This window comes from Corylus avellana, chromosome 11, assembly GCF_965113065.1.
Source record: "Corylus avellana chromosome 11, dhCorAvel1.hap1.2, whole genome shotgun sequence".
NCBI lineage: Eukaryota > Viridiplantae > Streptophyta > Magnoliopsida > Fagales > Betulaceae > Corylus > Corylus avellana.
The window spans coordinates 4,362,649-4,378,791 of record NC_142500.1 but is presented as its reverse complement, the minus strand read 5'-3'; the positions used below and the strand labels follow the sequence as shown (position 1 = coordinate 4,378,791).

The 16,143-nt window shown below is 34.8% G+C and overlaps 2 protein-coding genes across 2 annotated transcripts; one reads left to right on the top strand and one right to left on the bottom strand.

The window, feature by feature from the left end:
• Window positions 1-2,254: 2,254 nt before the first annotated feature.
• On the top strand, window positions 2,255-4,673 carry LOC132166732 (pentatricopeptide repeat-containing protein At1g08070, chloroplastic). The gene has a single exon (XM_059577606.2). It carries the CDS (start codon window positions 2,452-2,454, stop codon window positions 4,669-4,671), a length of 2,220 nt encoding a protein of 739 aa, XP_059433589.2. The 5' UTR covers window positions 2,255-2,451; the 3' UTR covers window positions 4,672-4,673.
• Window positions 4,674-4,748: 75 nt separating this feature from the next.
• LOC132166733 (early nodulin-93) lies at window positions 4,749-5,825 on the bottom strand. Its single transcript, XM_059577607.2, has 4 exons — window positions 5,571-5,825; window positions 5,214-5,275; window positions 5,024-5,099; window positions 4,749-4,934 (listed from the first exon to the last, which is right to left on the bottom strand). The coding sequence occupies exons 1-4, from the start codon at window positions 5,659-5,661 to the stop codon at window positions 4,843-4,845; spliced, it is 321 nt and encodes a 106-aa protein (XP_059433590.2). The 5' UTR covers window positions 5,662-5,825; the 3' UTR covers window positions 4,749-4,842.
• Between the last annotated feature and the right edge of the window lie 10,318 nt (window positions 5,826-16,143).

Sequence of the window (16,143 nt, the reverse complement as noted above, 5' to 3'; positions counted from 1 at the left end):
ACGGAAGTTAAAAAAATTTGACAGCAAGGATTTTATTGCCATTTTCAGTGACCCAGGGAGTAAATTTTCAAAAAAAAAAAAAAAAATCTTAGGGAGTTTTAAATTTAAGACGGTTGACTCAAGGACTTATTATAGATTTACCCTAGAATATTTAATTGAAATAGTGTAAACATGGACTTATGATCAAAACCTTTGTTCTAATACCATATTAAACCATCACTTATCCCAAAGGTTTAAGGCTTTAGATTAATCTTTGATTTAATAGGATTTAGAGAAAAGGTCTTGAGGTACTTACAAGATTCCGAATGTAGATGTAAAGACAATAATTTTGTAAAGATAATAGTTTTTCTCATTTGAGTGACAAAGTTAATCTGTAAATGAATATTGTACTCAAAAGCTTTGGTGATGTAATGAGAGGCAAGATATATATTTTAAACACTTTCTCAGCTTGTAATTGTTGTCGAAGTACTAAAGGGCATGTTTGGGTGTGTGTTTGAAGGACTTAAAAGTATGTTTAATACTCAAAAAGTCCATTTAAGGAGGAAAAAAAAAAAAAAAAACCGTTTGGTAAAAAAAATTGAAAGCGTTTTTAATGATCTAAAAAACCTAAAAATGGCTAAAGCACATTTTTGACAAAAAAACTTTAAAATGAAGCTTTTGTCAAAAAGCCATTTTTAACTTAAAATTAGTTATATTTTTTAAACACAATCTCAAACATACTCTAAAAGACTCATTATGCCGTGGTAGGCTAATAGCTATCGTTTTACTTCTCTTGATTTTAAATAAAATTGATAATATCTATTTTATGAACAAAATTTAAAATGAGTACATATAACAATATACATAATTCTACATTATTATTATTATTTTTTAAAATGTGCCAATTTCAACGTCATGTATGCATATGTGTACAAGCTTTAAATTCTTCCCAAATGATCAAAACTATGAATCCTATCCGTTAATTCACATGCTGTAGTGAAATGGAATATTATGAAGCAGTACTATTTAGTTTTTACTATTTCGGACACAATTTATGGTTAAACCTTTTTCTTAGCTACTGGGGTTTAATCCGACAACTTGGGCAAGAAAAACAAAAACAGAAAAGGCATGCGAATAACGGAATAAGCCTTCTTCATAAAGTGTCTTTCTTTTTTTTTTTCTTTGTTTTTTTTTTCATCTAGAAGCATCATTTTGGAATATTAACACCCCCAATTCAACAACATTCACAATTTAAAGAAGACAATTGGAACCCAAAAACATAAATATCATTCACATACATACAAATGAAAACACACACCAAGAGCACATGAGAAGTGTCTTCATATTTTTGGAGCTCTTCCAAATCTTTGCCATTTGCTTGATTACAATATTTTTTTCATTAATTCATATAAAACAGTAAGAGAATAGCTTTTATAGGGACTTGACACAAATCAAGTATTTTTTGTCCTTATTAAGAGGATGACACGTCAATATGAAACAATAAAAATGAATGTCATGAAAATATCAAATATTTATCTTTCTCCTTTGATTTCCTTCTTTATTTCATGGGTTTTTTTTTTTTTTTTTTAATTTTCTTGATAAATGATAGATTTGATGTTTTCATAGCACTCATTTTTGTTGTTCCATGCTAATGTATCATCCTCCTAATGGAAAACACAAATGACTTAATTTATACCAAGTTCCTAAAGAAGTTATTCTCAAATTGTAATCTTCTTGTGTTATTGTCACTTACCTTTAAAAAACCATTAGCATTTCACAATCAAGTAATGATAAAAATTACATTTTCATCTCACAAATGATGTAGCAGTTATAACCAATCTCTTATTAGTCATTGTTAAAAGAACAAAAAATTCAAAAATTAATTGAAATTTCTACGTCAATTTTGTATAATAGTTATAAGATAAAAATGTAATATATTGCATTACTCTTTACAATCAATTAAGTAAATTAAGACATTTTTTTGTCTTAAGCCATAGTAGCGCATACCCGTTAGGAACTAATAACATGATTCTAGATAGTAAAAAATGGGAGACGTTTTCTAAAATAAGTTGAACTATAGCCAAACCTAGCCTCATGCAAAGCGTTATCGAAAATAATCCCACGCACTTTGTCATTTATTTTGAAATTGCACCCTGAGTGGCTAATAAAGAACTTCCACCCACTAAATCATTCCATCAATGGTGGCAAATTAAGACGTTTAAATCACTTTCAAGTCTTCTTTTAGCTTTCTAGGTGAAGCTTCAATTGCCTCCAAGAAGCTTTCAATTTGCTTAAAGGTTTGCTGAGAAAACAGAAAATCCTTCTATAAAGCATTAGATTTTAGATTTTAGATTTTACAAAATTCATAATCAAATATTGACCACTCAAATTTTCAGTATGGTTATCTATGCCCCTGGTTCAGCTTTCTTCTTCTTCTTCTTCTGAGAGAGAGAGAGAGAGCAAAACACAAAAATGGTGCTCGCTCCAACTTCGCTCTCCCTGCCCATTTCATCCTCCACAATCCATATTCTCCCATACTCTGATCCTCCATACAAACTCTTGGAAAACCACCCATCTCTTCACCTGCTCTCCAAATGCAGAAGCATCCAGGACCTCAAACAAGTCCACTCTCACATCATCAAGACCGGCCTCCACAACACTCACTTCGCGATAAGCAAGCTCATCGAGAGTTGCGCCATCTCGCCCATTGGCGACCTCCCTTACGCGCTCTCAGTCTTTGAATCCATCCAAGAACCCAACCGGTTCATTTGGAACACAATTATACGTGGACACTCGTTGAGCAAGAACCCTATACTAGCCGTGGAATTCTATGTCCGTATGATTCTGTGCGGGGCGGAGCCGAATTCTTATACTTTTCCGTTTGTTTTGAAGTCTTGTGCTAAAGTTGGGGCTACCCATGAAGGGAAACAGGTCCATGCACAAGTTTTGAAGCTTGGGCTTGAGTGTGATGCCTTTGTGCATACTTCGCTCATCAACATGTATGCTCAAAATGGTGAATTGGAAAATGCGCGTTTGGTGTTTGATAAAAGTACCCTCCGAGACGCGGTGTCTTTTACAGCTTTGATCACTGGTTATGCTGCAAGGGGTTTAATGGGCGATGCTCGCCGGCTTTTTGATGAAATTCCTGTGAGAGATGTGGTATCTTGGAATGCTATGATTGCGGGCTATGCTCAATGTGGCTGGTTTGAAGAGGCATTGGCGTTCTTTGAGGAGATGCAGAAAATGAACGTCCCGCCCAATGAGAGTACGTTGGTGACTGTACTTTCAGCTTGTGCTCAGTCGGGGTCGGTTGAATTGGGCAATTGGGTGCAGTCTTGGATTGAGGACCATCATGGACTTGGTTCAAATCTTCGGCTTGTTAATGCACTTATTGATATGTACTCAAAGTGCGGTGATTTGGAAACAGCTCGAGGATTATTTGATGGTATACATCAAAGGGATGTGATTTCTTGGAATGTTATGATTGGCGGTTATACATATATGAGCTGCTATAAAGAAGCATTGGTGCTTTTTCGGTTAATGCTGAGATCAAATATTGAGCCTAATGATGTGACACTCTTAGGTGTTCTTCCAGCTTGTGCTTCCTTAGGTGCTCTTGACCTTGGCAAATGGATTCATGCATATGTTGATAAGAACTTTCAAAATATAACCAATAGCTCTCTTTGGACAAGTCTAATTGACATGTATGCTAAATGTGGAAATATAGAGGCAGCAGAACAAGTCTTTGACGGTATGAGTTCTAAAAGCCTGGCTTCCTGGAATGCGATGATATCTGGGTTAGGAATCCATGGACATGCAGATAAGGCTATTGCACTTTTTACAAAAATGGTCAATGAAGGACTCAAACCAGATGATATCACATTTGTTGGTTTATTATCTGCTTGTACCCATGCTGGTTTGCTAGAACTTGGACGCCAATATTTCAGTTCAATGATCCATGATTTCAATATTTCGCCAAAACTGCAACACTATGGATGCATGATAGATCTTCTAGGCCGAGCTGGGATGTTTGATGAAGCAGAGGCATTGATGAAGAATATGGAAATGGAGCCAGATGGGGCCATCTGGGGTTCTCTTCTAGGAGCTTGTAAAGTTCATAAACGTGTCGAACTGGGTGAACATGTCGCCGAGCATCTCTTTGAATTGGAGCCTGAAAACCCAGGGGCTTACGTGCTTTTATCAAACATATATGCGGGAGCTTGTAGATGGGATGATGTAGCTAGGGTGAGAACCAGGCTCAACGATAAGGGAATGAAGAAAGTTCCTGGATGCACCTCCATTGAGGTGGATAGTGTTGTTCATGAGTTTCTTGTTGGTGATAAAGAGCATCCCCTGAGCAAAGATATCTATGAGATGTTGGAAGAAACAGATAGGCTTTTAGAAATGGCCGGGTTCGTGCCGGATACATCTGAGGTGCTTCATGACATGGATGAGGAGTGGAAGGAAGGAGCATTGAGTCATCATAGTGAGAAGTTGGCCATTGCTTTTGGTCTAATCAGTACAAAGCCAGGGACGACAATTAGAATTGTGAAAAACCTTCGTGTTTGTGGAAATTGCCATTCGGCTACAAAGCTAATATCCAAGATCTTCAATAGGGAAATCATCGCCAGAGATCGAAACCGTTTCCACCATTTTAAAGATGGTTCTTGCTCATGTAAAGATTATTGGTAAATTATGTAACTATTGAACAAAAGAATATCATTTGTAGAAGACGATTTGCATTAATATAAGATGATCTCTGAATACATGCTAATGCTCCTATATATCGTGCTCTTAAAGTGGAAGGAAACCCATATTTATTTATTTAGATTTTGGGTTTACATAATAATCAAGAATTGGCATTCATGCTTCATTGTCAGAGTGCTTGAAGGAGTTCCTCCTAGCCGTTGCCAAAACAGTCTTGTCAGCCACTATGAAATATGCTGCTCCGGCCACTGCATCAAATCAAACAACAATTTCCTTTAAGAAATTAATATCAATGCAATAATATGATAATGATAATTAATGATGGTGTGATGGTAACCTGTGGAGATTATGAGAGCTTGAGCAGTGTGATTCAGATTGGCCCTTGCCCAAGGCAGCATCCTCACACTAGCCATCTGCAATATATACGCATATTATCGGTAAATTAAATGTAAGAATTTTTCAGTTTAACTAGGAAAAACTAAGAAAAATGAAAAGAAGTAGTGAGAAATGTGAGAAAGAAGGCTTACAGTTGGAATGGCAGTGGCAATAGTAGCAACAACGGCTGCCTTAGCTCCTGCTATCACACCCTCTGTTTATCCATTAAAGAAGAAAAATAAAAAAACAATGAAAAAAGGGAGATCATCCTTATCCATTAAAAGCAAGAAAAGCCCCTCTGCATGCTATTTGGTAGTATTAGAGACTATGAAATACTCAATCTTAATCACATAATTATCAACTAAATGCAACATTTACTCATAACTTTGTGAGATACCCAGAAAGCATCAAGTTTGTCTGAACTGAAATTATGTCTTGGAAGAGAAAAATGAAAGAAAATAAAAAGGCCAAAGAGAACTACACAAAAAAGGAAAGCAAAAGATATATACCATGAGAACAGCGCTTGGCCATGGCCAACCTTTGGTCAAGAGAAGCGCGGCTATTAATCTCAAGAGGGGACTGAGCAACATTCTTTGCCATTATTAAGGGAGTGTTAATGGAACAAATGAGAATGGAAGAAGTTAGCCAATAAAATCAAAGGAGATATGAAAAGCTTTGGATGAATGGATTGTGTGAGAATTGCTGGCTGTTTATAAAGGATATTGTGGGAGGAGTTTGGTAAGATATCATGGAGAGGCTGACGAGGTGTTTTGGGAAGTTTGATGGTTTTCATTTTACAAGTGTTATCATGTCAGAGTCGCTAGTTTTCGCTTATCACTTTGGTTTCTGTTATTGTCGGTTGATTCTTGTTATTTTATCCCCAAAAGGCCCTCGGTTTTGTAGGCAATTTTTAAACTAGGCAGGCCAGGAAAGAAGACCAATTTTTAATATATTTTTTTTTAGAAGTCTCTTGTGTCATTCTTAATCTTATATCCATCTAAAAATGAGGTGATATTTAAAATCATTATTTCATTAAAATTTAATACTGATCAATCACAAATTTAATAGTAATTTAAGAGACACATTATTCTTATAGGAACACGAGAGTGATACAAGAGTAACTCATTCTAAGTGTTTATTCTGTAAAGTTACAATATGATGAAATAACAATGAAAAATACATTTAGCATTCAATGATGATTGTTATTGTCACGTCAGAGAATGAGTACTTGAGAAAAAGTATAACATTTTTCTAATATAATGATTTAATTTTATAATATAACAAAAGAATAGAGAAGGAGGGTATGGGAGTAAATTCAAGTAAGTGGTTGCAACTGTGAAGAAGAGAAAACAAGGGGCATTGAGATCTACTACGTACCATCATCTCTCATGTTTTGAACCGACACCCAAATCAATTGTATAAATATACTCAATCAATAATGGAATTTGATTTGATATTTTAATTTAAATTAATCACTTTTTGAAAGTCACTTTTTAGCTCGATGTAGATCGCAGAACAGAACAACCCACTGGTTTACCACAAAGCTGCCCTTAAAACCATGGGTACTCTTACACGTGCTTCGCCTCTATTGCACCTACAAAAGGGACACATTTCCCAAAGGACACGAATTTCTTCTTAATTAATTTAAAAGAAATTTTCTTGGCCTAATTTAATTAGTAACAAATGTCATTAAATATGTTTAAATTTTTCAAAAATTAATGTTTGAGTTCTTAAATTAGGAAACATGATCATCTCCAGTTCGTTGATTTGAATATTCAATTAGTTACAGTAAATGAGTATTTTGTTCCTTAAAAAAGTAAAAAGACAAAAATATCTTTTCACTATAATTAACTGAATATTCTTCAGTTTATTTGAACAGAAGAGAATTATAATTTTTAAATTAGTAGAATTAAAAATATTAAATAAAATATATGAAATATGACCCTTAACACTTATTAAACTATAGTACATAAATGCTTTTTTCCTATCAATCCATAGGAAATTTGTGTCCTTTCCCAAACCAAGGGCTCAGATATTATTATTCTTGTTTGTTGATATGTTCTTTGAGACATATTATCAAACATGTTTGATCATTTGATGGGTATCTCTTATTATTTTCTATGCGAGTAGGTGGCGAATGGTTAGTCTGTTTGACTCTTTGTGCGGTTGAACTCCCACTTCTCCGTTGGTTATTTTCAAAGGTTGTTTTGATCGTGGGTAACGTTTAGCCAATATTTTACACAATCTAATTCGTTGAATTAAACGGTACGAAACTAAGATTTTAGGATAAAAAAATTATGAACGAAGAATCAAGCATAATTTTAAGGGATAAATATAAAATTGGTTATTATGGTTAGTCTAAATTACAAATCACTTTTTGTAGTATAAAAAAATAACTTATAGGTCTCTGTAATTTGCTTAAATTACAGATCACTCTTTGTAGTATAAAATATAATTTATAGGTCCTTATAGTTGGCCTAAATTTCAAATCACTTTATTTAGTATAAAAAAATAATTTATACGCCATTAGAGTATGCCAAAATAATAGTTTATTTACTGAAATCAATTTCCGTTAAGTAACTTAACATAATTCTGACTTTAAAAAAATGATAATTAGGATTTTTCACATCATTTTAGAACATTAGCTAAGATTACATATCAACTCCCACTCCACATCATGCTGTTATAGTAAATTAACCTAATATCTTGTATCCCCAAAATTTTACCTTGTGTGTAACCCTCATTCATCTTCATCTTCCTCAACCGCTTCACAAAATGTGACCATCAAATTCTTGTAAAATGCTCTCAAATCGTGCCGAAGAAGATGAAAATGGGGGAGGGTTACGCACGGAGTAAAATTTTGGGATATAAGAGATTGGGTTAATTTACTGTAGTAGTATGATGTGGAGTGAGAGCTAATGTGTAATCTTAATTGGTGTTCTAAAATGATGTGGAAACTTCTAATTGTCATTTTTTAAAGTAAGAAATTAATAATAACACGTGTCGTATTTTTATTAGGTATGAGGTGACAAAGTAATAAATTTTGTTAAGTTACTTAACGGAAATTGATTTGAGAGAGTAAATTGTTATTTTTGCCTACCATGAGGATCAATAAATTATTTTTTATACCACAAAGAATGATTTGTAATTTAAGTCAACTACAATGGCCTATAGATTATTTTTTATATCACATGGAGTAATTTGTAACTTAGGCCAACTATAAGGATTTATAAATTATTTGTTATACCATAGTGAGTGATTTGTAATTTAGGCCAACTATATAGACCAATTTTACATTTTTTTCTAATTTTAATAGGGGTCAAGCTTAAATTTTAAGCCTAAAATTACATTTACATTTAACTTTGGGAAACTTTAGAAAATTTCATGAATTTTCACTTGTTTTAAAACTATCTCTTCATAACTCAAAAACTCTCAATTTAGGGTATCAAACCTTTCATTTTTTTGCAATATCCCCCCTTTGTACGGAATATTTTCCGTTAAATATATTCCCAAAATACTCATTTTTTTAATTAAAAAAAAAATTGCAAATATTAGGCATTGGTTAGGATTTAACGGAATTTACAAAAATACTTAAACATGAATCTTTGCAATTTTGTATTTTGTAAAAAAAAAAATATGGGTATTTTGAAAATATTTAACGAAAAATCCTAACATAGGACATTTTAAAAAATTAAAAGTTCAATATTCTAAATTAAGAGTTTTTGAACTTTGGAGAGATAATTCAAAACGTATAGGGAGTTTTGTAAAGTTTTTCCAAACAAATTTAAAGAAAAACTGAAAACTAAGGCAGGCTATAGCCCCCCTTGATCTATAAGTGGTTTCGCCCTTGATTAAATGGGCCAAGTTATGTTTAACTGATATAATTTTATACTATATTTTAACACGACTCAAATCTAACACGCGAACGCGAAGTGCAACTCCAAATATAGCCCCGGTTGCTTTCTAGCCTATTGCTCCCTATGTGTATTCCAGTTCATGTAAGGGTAAAAGTCTTTTTCAAGAATGATATATACTTTGACCACTTTACCAAAAGACATATATTCTCTAATTTGAGCATATCTAATACAGTAATCATATGATTTGATCGAATTATAAAAAGATTATTAGAACAATTTCATGATAAATCTTATGTTTGATCATGATTTCAAATTAAAAATCCTAAAATTTCAATTATATCTATGTCGACCTCATAATTTCAAATCATTACAATCTTAGTCCTTAGTGATTGTATGTTAATTATAAGTACCAGAATCCAACATCATAAGACCTATATAGATGCTAAAAATCCTTCCTTGGTAGGTGTTATTATGATATCAAAAAACATCATAGAAGAGTGTAATGAAGATGTTATTATTATTATTATTATTATTATTATTATTATTTTGTTGGTTTCTTGCATTGAGGAATCTCTTGGCATTTACATGAAGAATTTTTCAGTTTAATTACATGAATTTTCATTAATTTTTTAGCTAAGCAAAAATCATTGTGGGTCAAAGTGTAACGATTTTAACCTGTAAGATGGGCAACATAGATAATTTGAAATTAAAGCCAAACCTTTAGAATTTTTTTACTCCAAATTTATTTTTACATCTTCATTTTCAATAGTAACTAATAATTTTTTCCTTTTCTGTTTACGTCCGTAATTTTTCAGATAATTTGATGAGCCTATTATTTTCTTGTGTGTTTCAGGGTACTTTAATTTACCATGGGAAAAAATACATTTTATCCTCATGAACTGTCCACCCATTTGCACTTTGACTTTTAATGTTTAAAAAGTGACACTTGACCATTCACAAACTTCCAAATTGTTGCAATTCGACCACTCTGACTTCTTTTTTTTTTTTCAAAATGCCTCCATCCCAAGTTAAAAAAAATATATATATATATGTTAAAAATTAAGAGGTGTTCAGTCTAGGGTAGCCGAAGCCACCCCTAGGCCCAACTAGGTGGCTGGCCACCCCATAATTTTTAATTTTTTTTTAAAAAAATTATTTTTAATTTTTTTTAAAAAAAATTAATTTTAATTTTTTTTTTTTAACTTGAGATGGGGACATTTTGAGGAAGAAACAAAAAGTCAGAATGGTCTAATTACAACAATTTGAAAGTTTAAGGGGGTCAAATGTCACTTTTTAAATATTGGGGGTCAAAGTGCAAATAGATAAATGATTGAATGGGACTATTGGAGTTCGTTCTTATGATGATGTACCTTAATGCATTTCACATGAGCCTTAGATGGTCCGACAAGGTAAAGTATCCATGTTATATATATATATATATATATATATATATATGTTAATGCAAGTAAAAAAATCTAATAAATAAATAAACCAATCTTGGCGTTCACTCAGTTTTTTTTTTTTTTTTTTTTTTACTTAATAAAAATAATTTAAATCTAAATTATATTTACTCAAAATGATATTTATCTAATTTTAGAATATGGGGTTTAGAGTTTTTTTTTTATTATTTATGTTTGATATACCAGTAGCCCACTAGGTTGGGCTTGGGCCGAAGAGCCCCACATGCTACAAGACTTTGGCAACAATAAAAAGTTATCGCTAAAAGTTGTCACTAATGACTTTTAACCATAGGTCGTTGCGCTAATAAGTCATTAATTTGGTTCTTCTATCGAGTAAGGTTATCAGTTATGACACTAATATATCATTATCTGTTGTACAAGAATAAATAAAGTTAGTTTCCAGTGATCGAAGAGAACTTAATTGAATAGGTAATTACTCTCTTATCGATGGCTCGCAAATTGAAATAGAGAAAATTTTCGTACAAACATAATTAACTCATATGAGCATCAAAGCCAGCCTCAAATGATGAACTGCTAACTTCTCATGTTTAGAAGGCTAATTTATTGTTAAAATATTGATTAAAATTACTTATTCCTATTAGTTTAAACTTTTGAAATAATCGGTGATTTAACACTTATTACTTCTAAAACCAAAAAGAGTAATTAAGAAGAAAAAGCTAAATCACACAGAACAAGAATTGTACTCTTTGAACATGTCCTATACAATTTCTCTCTTTATTCCACATTCTTTGTGATTGGAAGCCTTGCTAGATTATAGGACCCAAAACTTGTGGTGAAAACAGAAAATATCTTGACTTTTCAAAGAAAAGTAGATAATAATTTCAGGCTAATATATATATGGAGAGAACAATACCAAAAAAGGCAAAATTTGATACCTGAGAGAATCAGAAAATAGTTTCCCATCATCATCTTGTTCTCTTTTCATGGCAGTAAAAATTCTCTGCAAAATGCAATGAGTCATTCCAAGAACCATATGGGAACCCAGTAGTAAAAGAAACCTTTCTAAAAACAAAGATTCCCCATCTGATCATGAAGCAGAAAAAAAATGGTTCTACCCATTAACCATTCCTTCAATGGCAATAGATCCAAGCTTGGTGGCAGAAAAAGACGAAAGAGAGCCAAGAAGTCCACCCATTGGTGTACTTGCAACACCAACAATGCACATACATCTGCATAAAATAAAACCACTAGGATTGATTACTGCTAAGCTCAAAAAGTTCATTTTCCATCAATAATAATAAAAAAAACAAAAAACAAAAAACACAAAACACAAAAAAGGAAAAAGTTACGTTAGAGCCTACAAGTGTCCCAAAATAATTCAGAACATCCAAGAGATACAAAAAAGCAGGGCTACTGCATTGCTATTTGATGAACAGCATATGTGGTAAGTGGTTAGAATATATGATTATGGTCAAATCATATTAGTTATATATAATCTCCTATCTTTTAGGTAATCATATTTAATTATAATCAAAACTGATTTCATATTACCTCCACCTACCATATTGGTGTTATTTTTACCCCATTTGATATGTAGAATAGATCGTTAGAATTGAATGGTTATTCTTATGAAATAGTTATTCTTTTGTTTAGTTGTACATTATTCCTAGTCGAGTTGTAAATGCAAGCGGGATATTAACCGCCTGTATTCACTATCCGCTATATGCATATGCGGTTAGCAAAAACCAGTATGCACATATGTGGATACGGATAACCGTTTTATGGTATGCAGATGTGCTTAAAAGCCAGTGTTTGGCCCTTTGTTGGCCCATTCATTTAGCATTTTTGTTGGTCTTGTTTGATGATCCAAGCTCATTTATCGACCCAAGTTAGCCCTAATATTTAGCACATAGTTGGCTTTGTTTTGGCCTATTTTGACTCATTTTTCGCCTATTGTTGTTAAAGGCCCTTCTTTAGCCACCGTTGTTGGTTACAACCATCTCTATCCATTGCCGCCAAGGCATCACCATCTCACTTCACCACCGCAGGCTGACACCAACAACGACGATTTTATGGCTCCCATATTCTGTCACTATCGCTAGTCGTCACCAATTTCAGCCATTTTTCAGCCATCATCTCCTGTCAATGCCGCCAGTCACCACCATCTCTATCCATCATCTCTGGCTGCCTTTAAGCTCACGCTCTGAGTTTCTCTTCGTGGTGTACAAGATTATTGTGCTCAAGTTTAGATCATTCAATGATTTTAAATCAAGCAAGACTAGCATTGTCCTTGAAGATCCAATTTAAAGTCCAAGCAGCTATAAATTAAGCCAATTGGAGATAGCTAGGAATACAAACAATCAATGAAAAATCAGTTCACCTCAAGCGTTTATCCTAACATCCTGGAGTTGGGATGCCGTTCTTCAATTATTGGGGCCTTCCCAGATTTTGCTAAGCATATCTAAACCATAGGGGTAATGTCTTTGCTTTTCAAAATTCTTTGATGAAACCTCAGACTTTGAACTTGCACAGCAACAAGGATATAAAAAGTCTAAATCAGGTATTTCTAATCCTCTCAATTTAAAATGAAATCGAAAGTATCTATTTAATTGTCAGAATTTATGTACAGGGCTTAGTTGGGTTGGTGGATATTTTTAGGTATTTTCTGCTATGGAAGAGTGGAGAAGATGATAATGGCTGAAATAGATATTAAGTAAGGAGCTCTTCGAGAGGCTCAAACTACTGGATACAAGCAAATTCTCAGATAATTCTCAATGCCTTCTCCTACCCATTGGAGCCCAATATGTAGGCTCAATTCTGTTCAGAAAATTCTAACAGAATTGCGCCTTTCACGCTCTTACAAATATCATCCCAAAACGCAATACAAGCAAAGCAAAACGTAAGAACAAATAAAAGCTAAATGCCAAGAAAGATAACAAAATGCAGAAAAGAAAAAGATGACAGCTCCTTATTCTGGTTCCTTCTACTGAGCCATCCAAGCAAGACACGTGGCACCCTAGTAAATTGACTAACCAGCCCGTAATCTCTCTGTTTACTCCCAGCCATAGGTGAGCCCGTAACATAGTCCTCCTCTTCAAAGCACCTTGCCCACAAGGAGCGGATATTGAAGCTGCAAATCCCAAAGACTTTCCAAAGTGTTATCTTCAACATGAGCTCCCTTCCACCTCACAAGGACTTTAGTCATAGCCCTTCCCCTCTTTTTTGACAATCGCCTATCAACCACTGATTTAGGTTTAGGATTAATTTCCCCATTCTTGTCCACCAGAGGCAGTGTTGGCAAAGGAGAGATATGTTGAGCCAGCTTACGTTTTAGACAAGAGACGTGAAAGACAAGGTGAATGCGGGCCTTTGATGGTAAATCCAGCCGATATGCAACAAAGCCAATCCGTTTAAGGATTTGGAATGGCCCAAAAAATCTGGGAGAAAGTTTCAAATTCTTGTGCATAGCCACAGTCTTCTGTCGATATGGTTGAAGGCGAAGTATACCCAATCGCCCTCTTGGAACTCTAGCTCAGTGCGATGTTTATCTGCCTACATCTTCATTCAGTTTTGGGCATGATGGAGATGCTCTTTAAGAAGGGTGATCGTCTTGGTGCGGTCCATTAAGAGCAAATCCACTGCCAAGTTTACTACTATACCTGGAACATACGACAACAAAAAGGGTGGGGAATAGCCGTATAGTGCTTCAAAATGGGTGTAGCCCGTGGAGGAATGGTGGGTAGTGCTGTACCACCATTCTGCCATGGGTAACCAATTACTCCACTCCATAGGCTTAGCTCCAGCATAGCAACGTAAATAAGTCTCCAAGCACTTGTTAAGAGCTTCAGTTTGTCCATCCGATTGGGGATGGTAAGCCATGCTTAGAGCAAGAGAGATTCCGTAGAGTTTAAACAAATCTCTCCAAAATGAACTCGTGAATATAGGGTCATGGTCTGAGACAATAGTTCTTGGCATCCCATGGAGCTTAAGAACATTGGCTACAAAGATCTCAACCACTTTAGATGCTGTACATGGGTGGGATAAGGGCAAAAAGTGTGCATACTTAGTGAACCTATCCACCACTACGAAGATTACCATCGAGCCATGTGAAGAAGGTAGGCCTTCAATAAAATCCATTGATATATCCGACCAAGCCCGAGTTGGAATAGGTAGGGGTTACAACAACCCTGCTGGATGTGTTGTTTCATGCTTGTTCTCCAGACAAACGGAACACTCCCTTATACATTTTTTAATGTCCTTGCACATTCCACTCCAATAAAAATCAGCCTTAGCTCGGTCAATGGTCTTGTGATACCCAGAATGGCCAGCTGTAGGATAAGAATGAATATATTCCAGAAGTTATTTTTGGAAGGCTGAATTCTGAACCACCCAAATCCTCCCTTTCTTCAAAATCAAGCCTTGCTAAAGAACAAACCCTTTAGGTGCACTCAGCCATTGTTGGAGTTTCTGAAGCAATTCCTTGGAATCTGGATGTTGTAAATAAGAAGTTTTCAAGTCCTCAATCCAATCTGGTGTAGGAAAAGAAATTAAAGAAATGCTCAAGGCAGCAATTTCAGGAGCGTCTTCAAACTTGCGGGAGAGAGCATCAACCACTCTATTATCCCTCCCTTTCTTGTACTCGATCACAAAATCATAGCCAAGCAATTTTGAAATCCAATGTTGCTAAGATACAGTTCTAGCCCTTTGTTCCAATAAAAACTTTAGGGCTTGTTGATCAGTTTTTACTCGAAAGGATTGTCATTGCAAATAAGGCCTCCATTTTTGCACGACCGTAACGAGAGAGAGCAATTCCTTCTCGTATGTTGATAAGAAAAGTGCCTGTTCTTTTAATGCTTTGCTCAAGTAAGCTATGGGATGTCCCTCCTGCATCAAAACAGCATATAAACCCGTTCCACAAGCGTCACATTCAATGGTGAATGTTTTTGAAAAATCTGGTAAGCGAAGTACCGGGGAGCTTGTAACTGGCTTCTTCAAATTAAGGAAAGCCTCGGTTGCAATAAGAGTCTAATGGAATGCATTCTTCTTCAATAGGGCAGTAAGGGGGGCAACAATGATTCCATACCCCTTAATACACTTCCTGTAATACCTTGTAAGACCCAAGAAGCCTCTCAAAGGTTTAATAGAAGTAGGAATCGGCCAAGCGACCATAGCCTTCAGCTTGGAAGGATCCGCTCGTACGCCAAGAGGTGAAATTAAGTGTCCGTGGTAATCAATCTCCTCCACCCCAAACTTACACTTGGACTCTTTAGCATATAATTGGTAAGTATGCAACACTTCCAAAACAGACCATCGGTGCCCCAAATGCTCAGCCAAACTGTGACTATACACTAAAATGTCATCAAAGAAAACCAATACAAATTTACATAGGAAGGACTTAAAGAGGTCATTCATTAAACCTTGGAAAGTCAAGGGGGCATTAGTGAGGCCGAACGGCATTACCAAGAATTCATAGTGCCCTTCATGAGTGCGAAATACTATCTTAGGTACATATTCGGGTCGCACACGTATTTGGTGGTAACCCAAACGTAAATCCAATTTCAAAAAAATCATAACCCCCATGTAATTCATCTAATAGCTCATCAATAACAGGGATAGGGAATTTATCCCTAACCGTGTCCTTATTTAAGGCCCTATAATCAACACACATCCTCCAACTACCATCCACCTTACGCACAAGCAAAATGAGCGAAGAAAAAGGACTTTGACTAGGTTTGATAACCCCTAATTCCAGAAGTTCCCGGATGATTTTTTCAATCTCAGTTTTTTGAAAGTATGGGTATCGA